We start from the raw sequence: 23,472 nt of genomic DNA, 5'->3' as shown, positions 1-23,472 counted from the left end.
CCATGCAGTGGGATTGAATCTAAGAGCACATGGTTGGGAAGCAAGCTTATTACCACATAGCCGTGTTGGCACCCTACATAGTATAAAGACAAGGCTATACTTATGATTAAATATTAATTACTTCAGTTTAGTTAATCACTTGTGATTAAAAGTACACATGAATAAAAAGAGAATACAAATAGACCATGCCGTCTATTTTTTTCTGGTACATTAAATTCAGGACTAAATTATCCAGGAAATTTGTTAATTCTAGCAAGCTGAGTGACCACATAGAAGCTTCTTTGCTATTTTGCCAAACCCTTTAGCATTTAAACCAGCCATATTCAACCCAAATATTCTGTTTAATGTTTAAACTGGCCATATCTGGCCTCTCATACCTACCCTACAATGTCATTCTAAAAATAAACAATCACATCATTGAAATCTTGAAGCTATAAGCTTAATGCATGATTAATTCAAAACAATGTGAATAGATAAGTATTACATTTGACAGAATAATATGAATGCTAAAGGTTAAATAATTATTACATTTTAGTCAAGTAATGTTAATGGCTTTGAGCCAGAGGTTGTGCCTTCAGCATAATGTCAATTCAAAAGCCATCCACTAAACCTTTGTAACTCATTTAAAACACAACAAATTTTGCTGAATGCATGCAACAAGATGAGAAAAAATTTGTATAAGATAGACATTACCCTGGAATCTATATATGTGATGCCACCTGCATGTCCACTAAACACTCCAACTGGAGTTGGATTGTTTTCATTAAGGGTACGCCGATCCCAAACCTGAAAGTTAAACAAGAAGGATCAAAGTTGTAGTCAATCATACAATTAGGACAAGCAATTAAATCCTGACTGATGAACTGTTTAATGTGTGAATGTATGCATGTCCTTGTGAATATCTTATGAATGTGATTGTAATTCTGTGCATGTGTGTGAGTATGATTGTGTGTGTGTGAGAGATTGTGTGTGTGTGTGTGTGCGCGTATAAAAATGGCACATATAACCATGTTTATAACATGTATCTTCTTAGGTATGTAGAAGAATATACAACAGAAATGTGAGTACTTAAATGAATAGGATTGTAAATGACATTAGAAAGAATATGATTATATGCTTCAATGCATATTTAGAAGTTGTATGTGAGTATGTGCTATAATATGTTTCACAATAAAATTTATAAGTCCTTTATAATCCTGTATTAAATAAGTGCTGATTTCAATATTTTAGAAGTGTATATCAATGTGCTAGATTGTATGTGTATTTATTATTATTATTTTATATCATGCATTCTGTGAGTAACAACATCATTGGTTATAGATCTCTAATGAGTTAATCACTGGTTGACAGCATTTCCAATGGAGAAAGTTACAAAGAAGTGTCAGTGAAAATTGGGTAGGATAAATATCTGTACTGCCTTGAGCAACTTCCAATTGACATCCATTCATCATTCTTACCATCAACCACCCCCAACCATCATTTGTCATTGACTACTTTCCCCTCTTATATACCCACTGAACACCTCCACCCTTATTTCTATCCATCACTCACCCCAACCCACTCTTACAACTTTTGCCCATCCTTCATAAATCCTGTATCACTACGCTCTCTTCTACAATATGTTACCTTGAAGGTGCACTCTAACTTCTGGTCACCATCATTTTTATCTCTCTTTCTGGCACCACTACTACACCCAGCCTTATATAATGTGAGATAGCTCTGAATCTTCTCCTACTCAAGCTACTGTCCTCCTTATCTGTCTCTGATTCACTCTCACTAAACCCTGACGTTGCTCCTCTTTTCTTTCTCTTTCTCCCTTCCCTAACAGTCTCTGCTAGTCTCTCCAGTAACACTCTTGCATAATAACACTGTTTCTCTCATCATACTTCAACTTCTCAATACCTTACATAAAAGTCATGACTTCCTGTGTTATATTCCCCCTCTAAGTCACGGGGACTTTTTATTAGTCTTGTGGACTTCAAAGCAACCTCACTAGAGCTGGTGCCTTCAGAAATGCACCCAGGACACTCTGTAAAATGATTGTCATGCAGAAGAGCATCCAGCTACAGCAAAATGAGATATTGGAACACAATGTTGTCCTCTGATCCATCAGATCCTGTTCAGTGGGGATTTTGTGATTTCAGGTACAAATTCCGTTTTCTTTTATCACTATCACAAATTGTCAGAATTGTTTCACTTTCAGAAAAAGAAATATTCGATTCATAATCACATATGTGGTTTTCATGTTTGCCATGTATTTTTTTTAGATTTTTTTTGTCTTCTTTCGAAAATACTTTGATTTCAAACTCACTGCTTAGCAACATGAAACTGGTATCCATTTTCCGTCCGTAATGAAACATTTCAGAAAATCAAAGTGGGAAAAAAATGGAAAAAAAAAAATCTCCAAAAATTTGCAGCACCCAGATATCTTGTAAAATAATGGCAGACAATGTAAACCAATTGTTTACATAGTGAAACCATGTGTTTTCAGGAATGTACTAATGAAATTTGTGCTGAAATTCTCATTAAAATATCAATAGGTCATTTCAACTAGTTTAGTGTGGTTTGGTAATGAAAGGATTAATGTCCACTTTTCCATAATTGTAAAAGTCAGATGGAATTTGTTGAAGTGGATTTTCTACAATCAGATGCCCTTCCGTTCACCAGCACACACCTGTTTCCAAGCAAGGCGATATTTCCCGACAACTAGACATGCTTTTTCAGGTAAAATTGGAAATGAATAACCTTGCTTGTCTGAGAGTGATGCTCATTTACAATCATCAGGTGATGTCTAGACAAGGGTACACACAAACACACACATGCACGCACACACACACACACACACACACACACACACACAAACACACAATAGGTTTCTTTCAGTTTCCATTTACCAAATTCACTTGCAAGGCTTTGGTTGGCTCAGGGCTATATTAGAAAACACTTGCCCAAGGTGTTGTGCAGTGGGATTGAACAGAAGACCAGATCATTGAGAAAAATATAATAAAACAAAATAGTACATTACAATGAGATTATTCAATATACAATATAGAGCATTAGTGTAGAATGTGGAACAGTGAAGTAGCAATACGTTAGAGAAGTAATATACTGCACAACATAAACAAATCTAAATGTATTTATTTTATTTCTTACCTTACAGAATCCATCATCTCCTCCTGTGAACAATATCTGGGAACTATCATCTGCAAATTTTACTGCATTAACATCATCACCATGTGCTTTGATCTATAAATCACAAAAAAGTACATTGACAACAACAATGGTTTCTAACATTGGCACAACTCCAACAATTTGAAGTAGTTGTAGTTGTTGCTGTAGTGTAACTTCAGGGCAGCCCTGACTCAGCAGAGCTAGGATCAAAGAGGTCATATCTACATCAATCTTGTCTTCTCTAGAATTACATTGTCTGATGTGTCCTTCCCTTTTTAGATTCAACTGTATAGTTGATTTAATAGGCCTTAGCAATAAGCAGTTAGTTATTTTATTGATCTTGAAAAAGTTCATGAAAATGTCAAGAGGAAGGAGTCCATCTTCAGTCCTTTCATGTGTATCCACCACAGAACCTCCTTCACCAAAGCCCCAGAACAGGGAACACTGCTTGACTATCTTAACTAAAGGAAGATTGTGGAGTGATCTCTTTCAATGACTTGACCAATGGTTTATTTGCCAAAAGGGCAGTGGATCATCATCATCATCATCGTTTAACGTCCGCTTTCCATGCTAGCATGGGTTGGACGATTTGACTGAGGACTGGTGAAACCGGATGGCAACACCAGGCTCCAGTCTGATTTGGCAGAGTTTCTACAGCTGGATGCCCTTCCTAACGCCAACCACTCAGAGAGTGTAGTGGGTGCTTTTACGTGTCACCCGCACGATAATAAAATAATAATAATTTCTTACATAGACACAAGGTCAGAAATATAGAGGAGATGGCAGTCAATTATAGTGACTCCCATACGTTAATATAATACTAATTTTAACAAGTTCAATAGAGTCACGTCCCTTTAGAGAGTGATCTCCCTTTTATAACCCCCCCTCCTTCTACCTCTCCTTCAGACTTTAGCTTTACGCAAGTATAACACAAACATGTCCACAGGAGCCAAGGAAGTCTCTACATGGACGCTCTAGCGGCAAGAAGTAGTAGCTAAATGTCCCACAGATAACATACCACTATCTTAGAAAGGGACATACTGCATTATATGGGTCTTGCGTTCTTTGCTCATAGGGAAAAGACAAGATGGTCATGGCTGGAATACCTCTGATCAATGCATCCAATAATACATACTTTATGCACATTCTTACTTCATTCACAGTAGCACAATATATTAGTCAATCATTATTGCTGAGTTTACTGGACCAGAGAAATTCAAAATGAAATTTTAAAAAAATATTGTATAATGGGTCACAATACCACACACACACACACACACAATCATAACCATAATCATTGTTTTAATGTTCGCTTTTCCGTGTTTGCATGGATCAGGCGAAATTTGTTGAGGCAGATTTTCTACAGCTGGACACCCTTCTTGTTGCCAACCTTCAACCGTTTCCAAGCAAGGTAATATTTTCTCATCTTTTTCACAGAAGAATGGAAACAAACAATAATGATGTTCGTTTACAACAGTGGTTCTCAACCATTGTTCATCTATGGACCCCTTTGATTACTATTTTATACTGGTGGACCCCCATAGCCATTTGAGTTTTATAGATACTTCTTTCAAAATTCCTAATTTGTTCATCACACATTCACTTATGTAGGTTGCACTATTTAAAATGTTAGAGAAAGAAACCTAGCAGACTCTTGTAATGAACCCTTAAAATAATACTGTGAACCCCCAGGGGTCATATAGAACCTGGTTGTAAACCATTGGTTTATATGAGAGGCTCTTTTCAGTTTCTGTCTACCAAATCCACTCACAAAGCTTTGGATGGCCCAGGGCTATAGTAGAAGACACTTGCGGAATGTGCTGTGCAGAGGGACTTCTCAACCATACAGTCATGTCATCAAGTACTGGGTGAAGCACACCAATGAATATAATCCCCTGAACCCCTTGAAGGCAGTGCTCTAGCAAGGTCATGGTTTCAGTGGCTGAAACCAACAAAAGAATATGTGTGTGTGTGTGTGTGTGTGTGTGTGTGTGTGTGTATATAATAATAATAATAATATTAGGGACAAAATCCAAAATTTTCCCTAAAACTATATATATATATATATATATATATATATATATATATATATATATATATATATATATATATAGGTGGTGACATGACTGTATGGTTGAGAAGCTTGGTTCCCCACCATGTGCTCTTGGGTTCAGTCCCTCTGCACAGCCTGTTGAAGGCTACTAACCAGATCTGTGGATGGTGCAAAGTCCACTCTTGACCCATGGTAATGTGGTGGTAGAACAATGTAGTTGTCAGGGCCATTAGGGAAAAGAAACAAGCATGGAAGAACAGGAAGAACGATGGTAGCAGGGAATTGTATCAGATTGCCAGAAGGGAAGCTAGGAGACAGGTTTACTTAGCCAAAGAGGAAGGAGATAAAAAAATTGCCAATGTTCTGCATTATGAGGACCAAAGACTTGAAATGTGTCCACATGGATGATAGCTCACTTGCATTTAACAAGGCTGCAAGGAGAGAGACTTGGAGACACCGCTGTGAAAGGTTGCTAAATGAAGAGAATGAATGGGAGAAAGAGGGTCTGCCAAATGTCGACCCAACGGAGGGACCAACTGTCCAAATTAACAATACCTTGGTAGATAAAGCAATTAAGGATATGAAGACAGGGAAAGCCTCCGGCCCATCAGGAATAACCACAGAGATGCTTAAAATATCTGGTGGTGTCAGCTATAGTCTAGTTACCTGTATAGTCAATCAGGTGATACACGAAGGAGTCATACCCAATGACTGGTCCAGCAGCACCATAGTCAACTGCTACAAAAGTAAAGGTGATGCATTGGATACAAATAATTACAGAGGTATCAAGTTTTTGGATCAGGTAATGAAAATCATGGAGGGTCATAGTCCAACTAATTAGGGAGGGAGTTAATCTAGACGAGATGCAGTTTGGGTTTGTTCCAGGGAAAAACACCACTGATGCTATATTTCTGGTAAGACAGCTGCAAGAGAAATACCTAGCCAAAGATAAACCTCTGTTCCTGGCTTTCGTTGACATGGAGAAAGCCTTTGACAGGATCTCATGATCCCTTATCTGGTGGTCAATGAGGAAACTAGGGATAGATGAATGGTTAGTGAGAGCTGTGCAAGCTATGTACAGAGATGCTGTCAGTAAGGTGAAGGTTGGCAACGAGTACAGTGAAGAATTCCGGTAAAGGTAGGGGTCCACCAAGGTTCAGTCCTCAGCCCCCTCCTATTTATCATAGTCCTCCAAGCAATAACACAGGAATTCAAGACGGGATGCCCCTGGGAGCTTCTCTATGCTGATGACCTTGCTGTAATAGCTGAGTCACTATCAGAACTAGAGGAGAAGTTTCAGGTGTGGAAGCAAGGACTAGAATCGAAGGGCCTTAGAGTCAACCTAGCTAAAACCAAAGTCCTAATAAGTAGGAAGGTAGACAAGACACAAACCCCTTCAGGCAGATGGCCCTGCTCGATCTGTAGTAAAGGTGTAGGTAGAAACTCCATAAGATGGTGTAAGCTATGGACACATAATAGGAAGGCTAACTGGGAAGATAGTTTTTGTGTGTGGTAAATGCTCAGGGGCAATAAACACTGAAAATGTGCAGAAAACAGCTTCCATCACATTCCTTGGGCCAAAAACTACAAGTGACTAAATCAGTAGCGGGGTGGTTGCTCTGAGAGTGTAACTGCTAAAATAAGAATAGCCTGGGCAAAGTTGAGAGAGCTCCTACCTCTGCTGGTGACAAAGGACCTCTCGCTCAAAATAATAGGTAGACTGTATGATGCATGTGCAAACAGTCATTCTATATGACAGTGAAACATGGGCTGTGACTGCTGAGGACATGCATAAGCTTGCAAGGAATGAAGCTAGTATGCTCTGCTGGATGTGTAATGTCAGTGTGCATACACAACAGAGTATAAGCGCCCTGAGAGAAAAATTGGACATAAGAAGCATCAGATGTGGTGTACAAGAGAGACAACTGTGCTGGTGGTCATGTGCTGCGTATGGATAAGGACAGCTGTGTGCAAAAGTGTCACACCCTAGCAGTAGAGGGAACATGTGGAAGAGGTAGACCCAGGAAGACCTGGAATGAGATGGTGAAGCACAACTTCTAAACGTTGGGCCTCACCAAGGTGAAGACAAGTGACTGAGACCTTTGGAGGTATGCTGTGCTTGAGAAGACCTGGCAAGCCAAGTGAGACCGTAAACGTGGCGTATGCCAGTGCAGCATAACCAGCCCATTTAAGAGTATCCTTCAATCATTGGGCAATAAATTGCATTTGTGAAAACCTTTTGAGGCAAGTGAAGTCGTTGTTGTGGCTGATGACAGTACCGCCTGATTGGCACCTGTGCCGGTGGCATGTAAAAAGCATCATTTGAGCGTGGTCGGTACCAGTGCCACCTGACTGGTCCTGTGCCAGTGGCATGTAGAAAGCATCATTCAAGAATGATCACTGCCAGTGCCGCCTGACCGGCTCCCGAGCCAGTGGTATGTAAAAAGCACCATCAAGCATGGCTGATGCCAGTACCACCTAACTAACCCTCGTGCCAGTGGCATGTAAAAAGCACCCACTACACTCTCAGAGTGGTTGGCGTTAGAAAGGGCATCTAACTGTAGAAACATTGCCATATCGGATTGGAACCCTGTGCAGCCTTCTGGCTTGCTAGCTCTCAGTCAAACCGCCCAACCCATGCCAGCATGGAAAGCGGACGTTAAACAATGATAATGATGATGAGGTTGAGTAAAAAGCAAGCAACATTTTGAACCATGAAGAATTTGTACCGGATTTTTGTAGAGGTTTGAAATTTTTTTAAACAACTTTTTGCAATTGTCTAATACAGATGCATCAATAAATTAACACTGATATTTTTTCCACTGTTGTTACAATCACCTAAAATGGAACTGTCAAAGTAAGATATCTGAGCAATTTTGCTATTCAACTTCAAAAAAGGATGTAAAGCAGCTGAAACTGCTCGCAATATCAGTGAAACATTTGGTGAGGAAATGACCAGTGAGTGGTCAGCTCAAAAATGGCTTAAACGATTTTGTAGTGGAGAACTGAGCCTTAAAGATCGTCATCAATGATGATCAATTAAAGACTGTCATTGAGAAAGATCCACGTAAAACCACCCAAGAACAGGCAAAAGAACTTCAAGTTAGCCAGAAAAGTACCTGCAACCATTTGCATGCGATCAGAAAATCAAAAAAGCATGACAAATGGGTACCACACAATTTGAAAGAAAATCAGAAGATGCACAGATATGGGATGTGCTCATTGCTTCTTCTCCATAATCAGACTGATCCATTTCTCGACCGTATTGCAGCTTGCAATGAAAAGTGGATTCTGTATAATAATAAAAATGCTCTCCATAGTGGCTGGATCAAAATGAAACACCAAAATCCTTCCCTAAACCTGAGCTCTTCAAAAAGGTTATGGTAACTGTTTGGTGGTGTACTGCTGGACTCATCCACAATAACTTCTTAAAACCCAGAAAAACCATTACTGCAGAAACATATTGCTGTGAAATTGCCAAAATGAACAAAAAACTGCTACTCCTCCATCCCAGACTGGTCAACAGAAGAGGGCCAATCATTCTTTATGACAATGCTCAACCACACGTTTCCCTAATGACACTCCAGAAGTTGAGGGAACTTGGCCACGAAGTTCTTCACCACCCAGCTTATTCCCCAGATCTTTCTCGTAATGACTACCACCTTTTCAAGCACCTTGATGGTTTCCTGCGAGAGAAGGAGTTCAAAAATCAAATTGATGCTGAAAGTGTGTTCAAAGAGTTCATCAGCTCTAGAACTCCAGATTTTTATGTTACTGGAATAAACAAACTTGTAACTCATTGGCAAAAATGTGTTGATTGTAATGGTGCTCACTTTGATGAATAAAATTTCTGCATGGTTGAAATATATTGTGATGAATTTCATGTTTCAAAACGTTGATTACTTTTTACTCAGCCTGATATATAATATAAATGGGTGCAGTTATGGCTATATGGTTAAGAAGGCATGGCTGTGTTGTTAAGAAGCAAATGATTTCAGGTTCAGCCCCACTGTGTGGCACCTTGTGCAAGCGTCTTCTACTATAGTGCCAGGCCAACCAAATAATTGTGAGTGGATTTGGTAGATACTAAATGAAAGAAGCCCATCACATGTGTGTGTGTATGTGTGTGTGCGCGCATATATATATTAGTATTTAATAATAGTTTGAATTGGCTCCATGTAACTTTTGTAGGTTCATCACATGAAACTAGCTCCTGAGGCCTAAGGTGCTAGGTTCTGTGATGAGCCTACAATACTTAAAGTTGCATGGAGTCAAATCAAATTGTTATTGACTACTAATATATGCACTCCTTCCAAATGTGTTGTGTGCTTCTTTCTTTTGTTTGTCCATGGGAAATGGGTAGATAGGTATATACAGACCTTCACACATACACACACACACACACAAACACACAAGCACATGCACACACGCACATATGATTCTTTTTCATTTGTACTCAGTGACTGGAAGAGAAGAAGTAAAGTCTTGCAAAATGACTTACTGTTAATATCTTCTGATTTCTCTCTAAATCATAGACATAAAAATTACCACAGTTTGCACTGGAAAATAGTGAAAGCTTACTTTTAAAAATGGCAAAGTATTAAGTTAAAATGGTAGAAAAATAATAGAAATATATGTAAGATAAAGGCTTCTTTAAATCTGACACCTTAAAAATAGTTTCAGTGAGTTTGAATGCAAATTGTATTCATACTAGCAAAGGGACAAATGATGACATCAGTATAATAAACTACATGCTTCAGTGAGAAATGTTCTTGGCAACAAATCAGGGACACTCACAAATATGAAACACTGGTATTAAGGATGGCCACCTGGCTGTGAAAAGTTCTACTTCAAATTTTGGGGATTCTTTTCATAATTACAGGGAATGTTTTGCTAGTACAAGAATAGGATATTTAATGAAATTTGCCCTGATATATCAGATCAGTGCTTCTTTAAGTAGGTTCTGTAGCAAAATTCTGAGATTCTGCAAGAAAAGGGGTCTTTTAATAAAAATTTAATAAAAATTTACTTTATGCAAAAAAATTAAATAAATGGTGTCTGCTATTTCAAAATAATGTATCTGCTAGCATATAAGACCCCACCCCCCCACTGACAAGAATATTTTGTGGAGAAAACAAAGTTAATGTTTCATCATACAGTTATACACTCGGTATTCCAGCCTTAATACAGCCACATTCAATGCATGCCAATTTCTTGTCACATCTTATAAACCAGTATATATGGTAAATGTATTTATGTTTTTTTTAATTTTTTTAAAAATTTTATTTTTTTAATTTTTTTTACATTTTATATGAATGTATTTTCTCTACAAAGCAATTTTTGATTCATTTAAAACATCTTATTAAAATTTTGGTGTCAGAGGCTGTTCATAAAATATAGGTAATGGTTCAATAGGAATATCTGGAATAAACTATCCTCCTGAGATCATATTAAATTTCAATAGAACTTTATTGTTCAAGTCACTTTCTAGTCATAGCAATACTCTAAATTAAGTATGTTATCACAGGATTTAGAACATTGAATAAGTGAGCCTATATTTAAAGATTTAATTAAAAGATAACTTAGTTGCATCAGTATCGAGTTGAATGACAGAAAAAAAAAACTAGTTCAGGTTAATTATTGAAGTAAAGTAAGAATGATAGCATATGATATATTTTCAAATGAGATGTCTATCATAGAGTAATATGTTTCACATGGTTCAAGATGTAAGAAAGGAGACCAAAGTTAAAATTACAGTGAATTTCAGAAGCTGACAAAGGACCGAGATACCTAGTGCCTTGCTGTACTCAAGAAGACCTGTCTTCCAGAGCAGAAGTGTTAAGGCCACATTCCCTGGTGAAGAGGATTAGCCTGCAAGAGTCCTGTACCAGTGTCACATAAAAAACACTTGTGCTGGTGCCATGTAAAAGCACTCATGCTGGTGGCACGTTAAAAGCACCCAGCACACACTGTAAAGTGGTAGGCATTAGGAAGGGCATCCAGCTGTAGAAACCAAGCCAAATCTGACTGGGACTTGGTGCAGCTTGCCAGCTTTGGTCAAACCATCCAACGCATGCCAGCATGGAAAACGGACATTAAAGCAATATGATGATGATGATGATGATGATGATGAATGGAAGAAGAAACTTCAAGCTTACCCTCCAAGAATTTCCTTGTTGTCAGAAGAGAATGTCAGTGAAAAAATGCAGAAAGTACTTCTACCAGGAAACAATGGTAGGGCTTCGTGGATATCACGGTCACCTCGAATATTACACAAATGAACTGAAATATATGCATAAGAGGACATTAAATAAACAAAATGAAAAAAAAAAATAATACTTGTGACTATATCAAATAAGCATTTAGTTTCATATATTTTGAAATATACATAAAACAATACTTTCAAAATAATATTTTGAGTAGCTATTTTCAATACAATAAAGATAGCACAAACAGAAGTGTTGAACTAAATACATTACAGTTAAAAACATATTTTTCTTTTTGCCTTCAGAGTTCAAGTCTCATTTGAGTAAACATTAACTTTCATACTTTCAAGATAGATAAAATGAGTATCAGTAACATACTAGGGTTATTACATTCAAATATATCTTCTGCTCTACAAATTCTGTCTATTGTTCAAATCTACTTTTTATTTCCTAGTTTAAGTTAAGAAGAAATGTCTTGATACAATAATGTATAGTTGTAGGTGTTGTATTAATATTGTAAAATAAAATATGCAGATTTTGAAACTGAAGCATTTTAATATTACATAACTTCTGTAAATAGAACATTTTCATTCTGGAAGTTGCCCATAATCAGGTACAATATTTCTATCAGAAAATGCATATAATAACTTTCATTTAGATAAATAGCTTTGGTTTGTATTTTTTCAAATTTCCTAAGTCTTTTTCCCAGATACTGATTTAAATATGTGAGTAATCCCAGCAATGAACAATATCTTAAAGTTACAAAATTAAACAATGTTTTTAGTCTTGAGAAATTATGAATTCTTGACTTACATAATGATAATCATAAGATATCACATACAACTGGCAGCTTTCTTTTTATGCACATAACTAAGGGTTAAAAGATTAGCTACAACCATTGTGTTTTGAAACAGTTTGTCTGTCTGCCTGACAGCAGATAACACTCCAAAATAATTGAGGTATACAATTGAGGACAGCTGTATAAAGAAGTGCCAATCACTGAAAGTAGATGGGTACCCGCGGAAGAGGGCAATCCAGGAAGATGTGGGATGAAGTGGTAAGGACCGATCTGAGGATGCTGGGCCTCACAGAGGAAATGACAATGGACCCTGTCAGCAAAAGGGAGTTCTAGAAGCGCTGTGTCCCACCCACACTTAAGAAAATTTCTCACACACTCTATCACAACAAACCAAACTACATCTTTACATGTCTTCTCTTCCTCACATTTCCACTTCATGAACTAAGCTTACCTCCCACTCCCCAATCCTGTCCTCTTGGCCTAGCGCCACTGTATCACTGCTCTCTGCTAGCTTCTGACCTGTGTGTTCCACCCACGCCCTGTCTCTATGTATCATTGGGTATGCCCAGTACTTTGCCACCATCTCTATCCTGCTATCTCCCACTTTCTCTCTCCCTCTCCTGCACTTCCTTCAGGTTGGGTAACCATGTATTTTCTTTACAGCAGCGCACTTGTTTCAGTCTTCGTTCCTGATCTCTCTCTCTCTCTCTCTCTCTCTCTCTCCGGACAGGGGTAACCTTGTACCGCCTCTACAGCAAGACACCTGTTTCTGTCTCTCTGCCTCAATATAACCTTTCATCATCCAACACAAGATTACCTCCTCTAATGCCACCTCCCCTCTCAAAAGAGTTTTTTTCTTTTTGTCTTGCAAGTTTTTGGTGACCCTGTCAGTGCAGGAGCCACTTAAAACACCCAGTCCACACTGTAAAGTTCTTGGCATTTGGAAGGGCATCTAACTGTAAAAACCTCACTAAAACTGACCTCGTCTGTGCTTGTGCCACATAAAAGACCCCACTAAGTCCACCCTGCTGAGTGGTTGGTGTTAGGAAGGGTATCCAGCTGTAACACTCCTGCCAAAACAGTTAAATGAAGGTTTCTGCTTGGCCAACTCTTGTCAAACCATCCCACCCATGCCAGCATGGAAGGCGGTCTTTAAACGATGATGATGATGATCAAACAATACTATAATTCATATGCAAATATTCACACTTACAAAAGTCATTGTTATGATAAGAGTATGTAAAAATTATGAAATATTTTATCAATGTTCTGAGAGATAGAGAAGTAAAGAATGGTAGGCTGACACTATAGATGATATAATCTTTCACATTTGTTCATTAATGAAGAAACAGTTTGTGCAAGAAATTACTATCATCATTATTGCTAGTATGTAATCGATTTCCATTTTTTCAGAATAGAATTAGACGGCTCTTGAATAATCCTTTCTACAATAGGCACAAGGCCTAAAGTTTAGGGGAAGGAGGCTTGTTGATTACATCGACCCCAGTGCTCCACTGGTACTTATTTCATCAACCCCAAAAGGATGAAAGACAAAGTTGACCCCAGCAGAATTTGAACACAGAACATAAAGACGGATGAAATGTCACTAAACATTTCACCTGGCATGCTAACAATTCTATCTTTTTCACTGCTTTGACGGTTCTTGAATAATAAAAGATGTAAGACTTACTGCAATCAGACCAACTGGAATATATCACATAATTTCCATCAGGACTAAACAAAAATTAAGAAAATATAAAAGAAATATTATAAAAGATTTAAGTTAAATTCTTCCAAATTATACATTTATAAAAATACAAGCAATTAAAATACAAAAGTATATGTTGATGTTGTTTTATCATAAGTCATTGAAAGCTTTGAAAACATTAAGTATTTATAATGATAAATAATTTCCTTCAGAAAAAGGAACTGTTCCTTTTACAGTTACTATAAGCAAATCATGGAATATTACATAAAATTTAATGTTCTTTCAATATTTACCAGGTATATTTATAAAATGATTGCTTGGAAATCTCTCTTAGTAACTAATTCTTTTTTATATGGAACCTGTTGGGAAAAAATATTTTGTTTTATAGATTTTTTTACAATCATTTCCTTTAAAGCAACTTAAACATAAGACCATTTGTTGATGACTTCAGAATTGTGTCTTTGGTTTTATGTATTTTTATGAAATATCTGAGCTTCAGCATTAGTCTTTAAACCAGGACTCTATAAGTGTTCTTTAGAATAAACTCTGCTGTACAAGAGGAATCTATTACATCAATGAGTATGTTATTTCAAAGACCATGAATTGTCTGCAGACATACCACAACACTCTGGGTACCAAATACATTCAAAATATAATACTGTATATTCTAAGCCCCAAATACTGTTACATTACATACTATACAAGCATTCACAATTTTATTATTATTAGTTAGTCTTTTTGTAGATTTTTCAAGCCTTCCTGGACTGAAAGTTAGGGTTAACAAAGGCAGATTAATGTGTACTGCTCTTTCAAGTTAATAAATGGAGAAATAGTAGAAGGGATTGAAAATAATGCAGTTCTGAGTAAGTGTGTGATAAGAAGTTGGTTAGATAAGCATCAACTGGGAGTAACAGAAAGAGTAGAATGAATATGATGAATAAGTTAGCAAATTAAAGCTAGTTTACAATCAATAAATTCATACAGGTCTTCTGCTGGATCAGTATTTCTCAAGGCAGGACACACACTCAACCAGTGAGGCATGGATTATTTCAGAATGGGGGAAAGTAAGTAACAAGCGAATAAAACATGCAAAACAGTTTTTTTAAAACTTCTTATCAATAGACATATGATCTTGGGTTCAGTCCTACTGTATGGAATCTTGAGCATGTGTCTTCTATTATAGTCCAGGACCAACTGAAGCCTTGTGAGTGGATTTAGTAAAGAGAAGCTATAAGAAGCCTATGTATGCATGCCGCTGCATTTAATTTACAAACAAACAAAATATGTCAAGTTCTAAATTACTACAAGATCCGTCCTCCATAAACCAGTCCATAAAAATTATTTTAAAGTTGTGAAGAAAGTCTAAAATTGATTCAACAAGATAAATAGAATGGCATCAGCTATCAAGAACATGTTATCTAGAAACTACAGAATGTTGTTTTCACATTTAATAATTAATATATTAATAACTGACAATCACAGATTTAAGAATTATTTTTCCTTAACCCTTTAGCATTTAAACTGGCCATAACCAGCCAAAATATTTTACCTGTCTTAAGTTCAAACTGGCCAGATCCAGCCTCTCACACCTACCTTACAATGTTAATCTTAAAATAAATAATCACGTAATCAAAATCTCAAAACTACAAGATAATGCAGGATAAATTCAAAACAACATGAATAGACAGGCATCATATTTGACAGAGTAATCTGAATGCTAAAGAGTTAAAGAAAAGCATGGTAGTTTGCTTAAGACATTGTGATACAGAAGTAAAATAACAAATAATGAAGAAAGAGGATTTCTAACAATGCAAAAAGGGAAACTTGAGTAACCTTTATGTGTTTTGTCACAAAGGCCCCTCATCAGAAGCGAACAGTTTAGAAATGTGAGTTTATGTAGATCCTGTCATTTTGATAGCCAAACAGGCAGAAACTCCATTTTGTCTATTCACTTCTGACAATGGACCTTTGTTCCTGAAATATACAAAGGTTTCTCAACTTTCCCTTTTCACATCATTAGAAGCTCGTTTTCTTCACTATATTTCCTTAATAGCAAGAAAATTTTCAAGAAATAAAAACTTACCTAAATGCAGCATCTAAAATACTCCAGAAAAATCCTTGTGCTCGAATTGATTTAATATGTCTGAATTCATCACATGATGTGTCATACAACCGTATATATACATCTGAAGATAAATAAACAAACTGTCAGAGGCTTGAGAAATAATTTATAATCAAGCTTTTAGTAAAGCTTAAATTTTTAATGGAAGATTCCAAATGATTTTAAAAGACTAATAAAAATTTTCTGAAGTAAACACAAAGCTCGATAAAGAGCTGCTAAAATAAACCATAAAAATTAATTCAATCCTGAATATTGATATTAAGATACTTCAGATAGTCACTGAGAATTTTATACATGGGCATAAATATGAACATGTTGTTTGCAATCACATGGATCAACATCATATTGCACTGTAAGATACCTTAAGTAAGTGTCTTCCACAACAGCTTAACAGTGATGAAATTCAAAACAGAGAAATTTGGTACATAGAAACTGTATGGAAGCCTTTCATATGTATACATCTCTATCTTTTGCCCTGCACCATGGGTCCACTGCCTCGCGACTCCACTTGGAGCAACGCTACATTTTCAACCTTAATTCTTCTTTCCCCTTTGGACTCAACGCAGCCCTCTCTTCCTTATGACTCTCCACTTTACGTCCCTGCAACACTTTTCTTTATTTTTTTATTTTTATTTTTTTACCCTCACACACACATAGCCGAACGCACATATATACACACACACACACCCATATATACGCGCACGCCTACATACACAGCCGCATACACATGCACACACATACACACAGGAGTGCACACACAAAATAACACACATACCTGGCACACATACGCACGCACACACATAAACACACACATACACACCCCTCACATACATAAAACCACACATACACATATACACACATGCACACACACCTCTCACATACACAATACTCACTCACATACATAACACACACGCACGCACGAAAACATACACAATATACACATACACGCACGCACAAAAAATATACACACACGCGCACACGGAAACACACATACAGACACACATAAACACACACACACCCGTACCTAACACTCACAATCCCACACACACACCCACATACACACACACTTCTCACCAACACTACACACTCACACAGACACGCATACAATCACACACACATGGGCATAAACAACACACGCATATACAATAGCAAACGCACGCACACACACGTAAACAGCAACGCACATACACACAACATACACATACACACAAACACACACGCATGCACAGAAAACATACACAAACACACACGTGCACATACAAAATACACACACACACGTACACGTACCCAACACCTACAACCCCACACAAACACGAACACACTCACACTCAAATAACCACCTGTTGACCTTCTACCCACACTGTCTATAGCGTCCACTAACCAGTCCTGCTACTAATTTCTTCCACTACGTCATACACACACACACACAAACACACTAACAGATAAACCACCAAACCATGCACACACACACACATACATACGCACACACACGTTCTGTTATCACACACACACTCGCAGACTTCCACACACGCACAGATATTCATCTCCCTTTTTCACTCTCCTGTCTTAGAAAGAACTTTCCCCCCACCACCTCCTCTTCCGGTCTTTTCATAATGTAACCTCGTGGGCATCGGTACCATTTTCCTCTTTCTCCGTTCTTCCATTCTCCGAACTTTCCATCTTTCCGACGAAGGGCTACACCCGAAACGTCATACACTCTCTCTTTCCTTTCCTGAGCGTCCAATAATACTATCCATATCACGTCCTCACTTTGTTGTTTTTTTGTTTTTTTGTTATTGTTTTTTTGAACTATATATATATATATATATATATATCATCATCATCATCATCACCGTTTAACGTCCGCTTTCCATGCTAGCATGGGTTGGACGATTTGACTGAGGACTGGCGAACCAGATGGCTGCACCAGGCTCCAATCTGATCTGGCAGAGTTTCTACAGCTGGATGCCCTTCCTAACGCCAACCACTCTGAGAGTGTAGTTGGTGCTTTTACGTGCCACCAGCACGAGGGCCAGTCTGGCGGTACTGGCAACAGTCACGCTCATATACATATATATATGCATACTATCATCATCATTTTAATATTTTAATGTCTACTTTTCCCTGCCTGCATGAATCAAATGGAATTCATTAAAGCAGATTTATATGGTCAGATACCTTTCCTATTGACAATCCTCACCTGTTTCCAAGCAATGTAATATATCTTAATATATCTTTATGGCAAGACATGTTTGCATGGAAGATTGGAAACTAAAGACACCACGTGTATGATGGTGACACTCATTTACAACAACCATGTGAAGTCAAGTCATAAAGAGATTAATACACTCGTGCTGAAAACAGAGAGAGAGAGAGATGGAAGGAGGGAGGTTTAGGAGGAGAGAGAGTGAGTGAGAGAGGAAAAGTGAATAAAACATTCAATGAATAAAAGAATATGTGTACCTACCTCGACCTGCAGCTAAGAAGCTGTCACCTTCTTTGGAATAAATTCCACAGAACGCTTTGTCCTTGCAGTAAGCAACTGTTGACATCATATTTGGGATGTATCTAAAGACGAAAAAAACATCAATTTGAAGCATAAAATTATATTTATATACAAATATTTATGTGTGTGAATAGAGAACAGCTTTTCTTTGAAATATGATTATATCAATGACATAACAATGTTTAAGTTTAGTTTCCAGCCATCCAGCCATCTCCTCCGTCCACTATTCTTGTGAGGGTTGTGGACGTGGGTAGAGTCTTGAGGCACTTTCTCCTATCAGAAGCAGTCATCATTGCACTTTCCATTTGGATATCCAAGTGTAACCAACTGAGACTAAAGATATCCAACCATCTTATTTTTGGTTTACTCTTAGGCATCCTGCTAGTTGGCTCAGCTTGAAGAATCTGTTTTGTGATCCTTTTGTGCTATTACATGGTACTGGCATAAGTGCTATTATGCAGTACCAGCATGAGAGCTTTTGACATGGCACTAGTGTAAATGCAAAATTCCTTAATCCATTGGTGTAATAACCTTTCATAAACTTCACAGTCCCATCAACAGAATGAAATGATGGTAATAATGGGATGTTATCTGCATGCTTTGGATTAGGTTACAAAAGATCACAGGAATCCTTTATTGTTATAACTGATAAATCAGAAATAGCAAATTTAAGAATTATACTGGTGGATTTTTCTTATGTATTTTATGAGTGATTTATCTGTGTGTTGATTTTTTGGTTTGTATTTTAATATTAGTAATGTTTTCTCAGTCATTCTTCTCATTTTCCTTGTAATTCTATATAAAATTGTAGAGCTGGCAACCAGGTTTTTCTATCTAATCTTATTTCATATACTGTACATAATAGACACAGGTGTGACTGTGTGGTAAGAAACTTGCTTCCTAACCACATGATTTCAGGTTCAGTCCCACTACATGGCACCTTGGGAAGTGCCTTCTATGATAGCCCAAGGCCAACCAAAGTCTTGTGAGCGGATTTGTTAGAAAGAAACTGAAAGAAACTTGTCATATACGTGTCTCTTTGACTTGACTTCAAGTGATTATTGCAAGCAGTGTCCTTCATTTACTATCTTTGAAAGCATGTCTGGTCATGGAGAAATATTATCTTACCAGGAAACAGGTGAGGGTTGGTGACAGGAAGGGCATCTGGCCACAGAAAATCCACCTCATTAAATTTCATCCAACTCATGCAAGCATGGCAAAATGAACATTAAAATGATGATGTATTACAATGAGCTGTAATGGTTTCCTCCCTTCTGTACATATGTATGCGTGACGAACAAAACATTCAAACAGAGTTTGACTGATTGTCCATTTTGCATTTCTGTAGCTAATGAGGATGATGAAATAAGCACCAGATTAAGTACTGGAATCGATATAATTGAGTAAAAACTTGTAAAGATGCCAACTCAACATAGCTACAATCAATTGACTAAAATCAGTAAAAAAGAAAAAAAGAAAAAAAGAAAGAAAAATGTCAAGATCGACACATAACCATATAGAATAGGTACTTACAGGGTACCTATTGCACACTGGTCTCCATTTGAAAAACATTGCTTATCACCCATGCCAACTTCTCTCTGAAATAAAACAAAAAAGAGTGTTGTAGTTTGCTTCAAGTATTGTGATACAGAAGTAAAATAACAAATAAAGAAGATAAAAAGATTTTAATAGTACAAAAAGGCACAGTTAAGCACCCTTTATATATTTTGGGCACAAATGCCTATCAACAGAAGTGAACAGTTTAACCCTTTAGCATTCAAACTGACCATATCCAGCCCAGATATTGTATCATTCTTTTTTGTTCAAACTGGCCAGTTCCAACCTTTCACACCTACTCTACATTGTCATTCTAAAAATAAACAATTACATCACTGAAGTCTCAAAGTTATGAGATAATGCACAATTACTTCAAAACAATGTGAATATATAAGCATTGCATTTGAAAGAATAGTCTGAATGCTAAAGGGTTAAAGAAATGATCTATGTAAATTTAAATTCCTTAAAACTGTTCATGTTTGATGATGGGCATTTATGCCTGTAATATATAAAGGTTATTCAACTCTCTCTTTTGGCATTGCAGGAAGGTCTCCATCTTCATTATTTGTTAAATAAAACAAATTTCAAATTGATGAAGTGACATGAATGGAAATGATATATTATTGATGAAGACCAAGTTTGGGATAGCTAAAGAATCTCTATCTGAAAAAATACATACTCTTACACATACAAACATTGAAATCAAAACCACTGTTGTCACACAAAACAAGGATGAACAACTTCTTTTTGCAATACATACATATATATAAAGGCAAGCTAGCAGAATTGCTATCATGCTAGACAAAATGCTTAGCAGCATTCCATCCATCTTTATGTTCTGAGTTCAAATTCCACTGAGGTTGATTATACCTTCCATCCTTTTAGGGTCAATAAAATAAGTACCAGTGGAACACTGGGATTGATTTAAGTGATTTTCCCCTTCTCCCAAATTGCTGGCTTTGTACCATGAGTAAATTTTTTAAAAATCAAAAGAGGACCATTGCAAAAAGAACTGATCCTTGTTTTGTAGGTGCAAGCGTAGCTGTGTGGTAAGAAGCTTGCTTCCCAACCACATGGTCCTAGGTTAAGTCTCAATACACAACACATTAGACAAGTGTCTTCTATAGCCCAAGCCAACCAAAGCCTTGTGAATGGATTAGGTAGACAGGAAGTGAAAGTGTTTGTGTGCACACGTGTGTACTTGTGTCTCCTTGTCTTTACATCATGTGACAGTTGTAAACTGACTGTCACTGTCAAACAAGCAGTGTGATTCATTTCCAATATTCTGCAAGAACATGTCTAGCCTTGAGCACGGGGCCCGATTGGGAGCAATCAGTCCAATTGGCTTAAGGCTGGCCCTGAATACTACCTTGCCTTTGTTGGCAACAAGAAGTGTACCCAGCCATAGAAAATAAACACTGTCCAACCCATGCAAGCATGGAAAAGTAGAAGTTAAATGAAAATGATTATATATGAATAAAATCATCCTCAGGTGCATCGCTATTTCCATTATTTGCAATGGTTATTTTAGCAAAAATTAAACAAATTGTGACAAAAAAGGTTACTTGAAACTACTCAATGATTTATAAATACAATAAATTTGAAACAAAAGATCTGAAACCCATATAGATCACTTTAATGGCCCATTTGTGGGCTATGATTACCTTGTTGCTGACCCCTGATATAGAAGTGGCGTATTGCACTAAAGGAGTGGTTCCCAACCTTTTCACTACCAAGGACTTCTTTTATTTAAATGAGTTTTCCTATGGACCCCCTTTAATATGCTTATCCTTATGTGTGTGTGTGTGTGTGTGTGTGTGTGTGTGTGTGTGTGTATATCATCATCATCGTTTAACGTCCGCTTTCCATGCTAGCATGGGTTGGACGATTTGACTGAAGACTGGTGAAACCGGATGGCAACACCAGGCTCCAATCTGATTTGGCAGAGTTTCTACAGCTGGATGCCCTTCCTAACGCCAACCACTCAGAGAGTGTAGTGGGTGCTTTTACGTGTCACCTGCACGAAGGCCAGTCAGGCGGTACTGGCAACGGCCACGCTCAAAATGGTGTATTTTATGTGCCACCCGCACAAGAACCAGTCCAGGGGCACTGGCAACGATCTTGCTCGAAAATCCTATGAAGGCCAGTCAGGCGGTACTGGCAACGGTCACGCTCAAAATGGTGTATTTTATGTGCCACCCGCACAAGAGCCAGTCCAGGGGCACTGGCAACGGCCACGCTCAAAACGGTGTATTTTATGTGCCACCCGCACAAGAGCCAGTCCAGGGGCACTGGCAGCGATCTTGCTTGAAAATCCTTACACATGTCACAGGTACAAGTGCCAGAAAGGTGACGCTGGGCACAGATGCTATCCCAATTTTGCTTTCGCTTGCCCCATATATATATATATATATATATATATATATATATATATATATATATATATATATATATATATATATATATAGGAGAGAGAAAGGGAGAGGTAGTAAATAAAACATTTAAATTAATTGGGTGGAATTAAAAACTTACCTTTGGTTTCCCTGTTGTACCACTAGTATAAATAATTAATGCTGGCTGGTTTTTGAACTGGTTTATTTTAAGCATTTCTTCAAATTTTCTTCAAAAACTCTTTACATTTAGTCAACCAATAATTTTGACATGGATCATAGTCATGAAGATAGTCATCTTTGCTTAAAAGCAATGTTTGAACTCCTGTTTTTTGTTCTATTTCCTTAGTTAGACTTCTGAATTCTTCACTAATAATAACAATTGAGGATTTGGAATTGTCTATGAAATAACAGATTTCTTTAACAGGATATGTTTTACAAAGAGGAACAGCAGCTGCTCCAATCATCCAAGTTGCTCATTCTGTTATGACATATGACAAATCATTTTCACAAAGAAATGCTATCCGTAACCCTTCACAGGAATTTGGAGTGCAGCCAACTGTATTTTTAATTTTTTTAGATAAAATTGCACTGTAATGGAGTAGGTCTCTGTATCGGAAGTGCCCATTCTGGTCAACAAGAGCAACTCTTTCCAAATAGTTCTTTGCCCGAAAAAATGTTGGTAAAATTGGATTGGAAAGTTGGAGATGCTTAAAACGGCGAAGTTGGAGTAGAAGGAGAGTTCTTTGATAATGACTTAAATATAGAGGTCTCTTTAGAGTTTGATCAATGAAAAACTTATAGCAATGAGCAGCTTGTGCAATCATTCTATCAAGTTAAACAGCCTGCAAAAGAGTAAATAGAAATATATATATATATATATATATATATATATATATATATATATACTAAACTTCGCTTGTGAAGACCTGTTGGGGCAATCGAAATCGAACTAAATTC

At 37.2% G+C, this 23,472-nt stretch overlaps 1 protein-coding gene across 2 annotated transcripts in view; it reads right to left on the bottom strand.

The window, feature by feature from the left end:
• Positions 1 to 23,472, bottom strand: part of LOC106867719 (DDB1- and CUL4-associated factor 11) — a 43,349-nt gene that overhangs the window by 5,759 nt on the left and 14,118 nt on the right. For both annotated transcript variants that reach the window (XM_014912681.3, XM_014912680.3), the window contains exons 5-12: positions 20,099 to 20,163; positions 18,527 to 18,627; positions 16,021 to 16,123; positions 13,920 to 13,963; positions 11,383 to 11,506; positions 9,726 to 9,783; positions 3,154 to 3,246; positions 694 to 786 (exon numbers count right to left, since the gene is read on the bottom strand). In XM_014912681.3, the coding sequence (XP_014768167.1) occupies positions 694 to 786; positions 3,154 to 3,246; positions 9,726 to 9,783; positions 11,383 to 11,506; positions 13,920 to 13,963; positions 16,021 to 16,123; positions 18,527 to 18,627; positions 20,099 to 20,163 (681 nt within the window). The remainder of the gene's footprint in view (positions 1 to 693; positions 787 to 3,153; positions 3,247 to 9,725; positions 9,784 to 11,382; positions 11,507 to 13,919; positions 13,964 to 16,020; positions 16,124 to 18,526; positions 18,628 to 20,098; positions 20,164 to 23,472) is intronic.

The sequence above is a fragment of the Octopus bimaculoides genome, chromosome 1 (assembly GCF_046866305.1).
Source record: "Octopus bimaculoides isolate indiv1 chromosome 1, ASM4686630v1, whole genome shotgun sequence".
Taxonomy (NCBI): Eukaryota; Metazoa; Mollusca; class Cephalopoda; order Octopoda; family Octopodidae; genus Octopus; species Octopus bimaculoides.
Note: the sequence above shows the minus strand (reverse complement) of the source record. Positions and strands in the feature narration are given on the sequence as shown.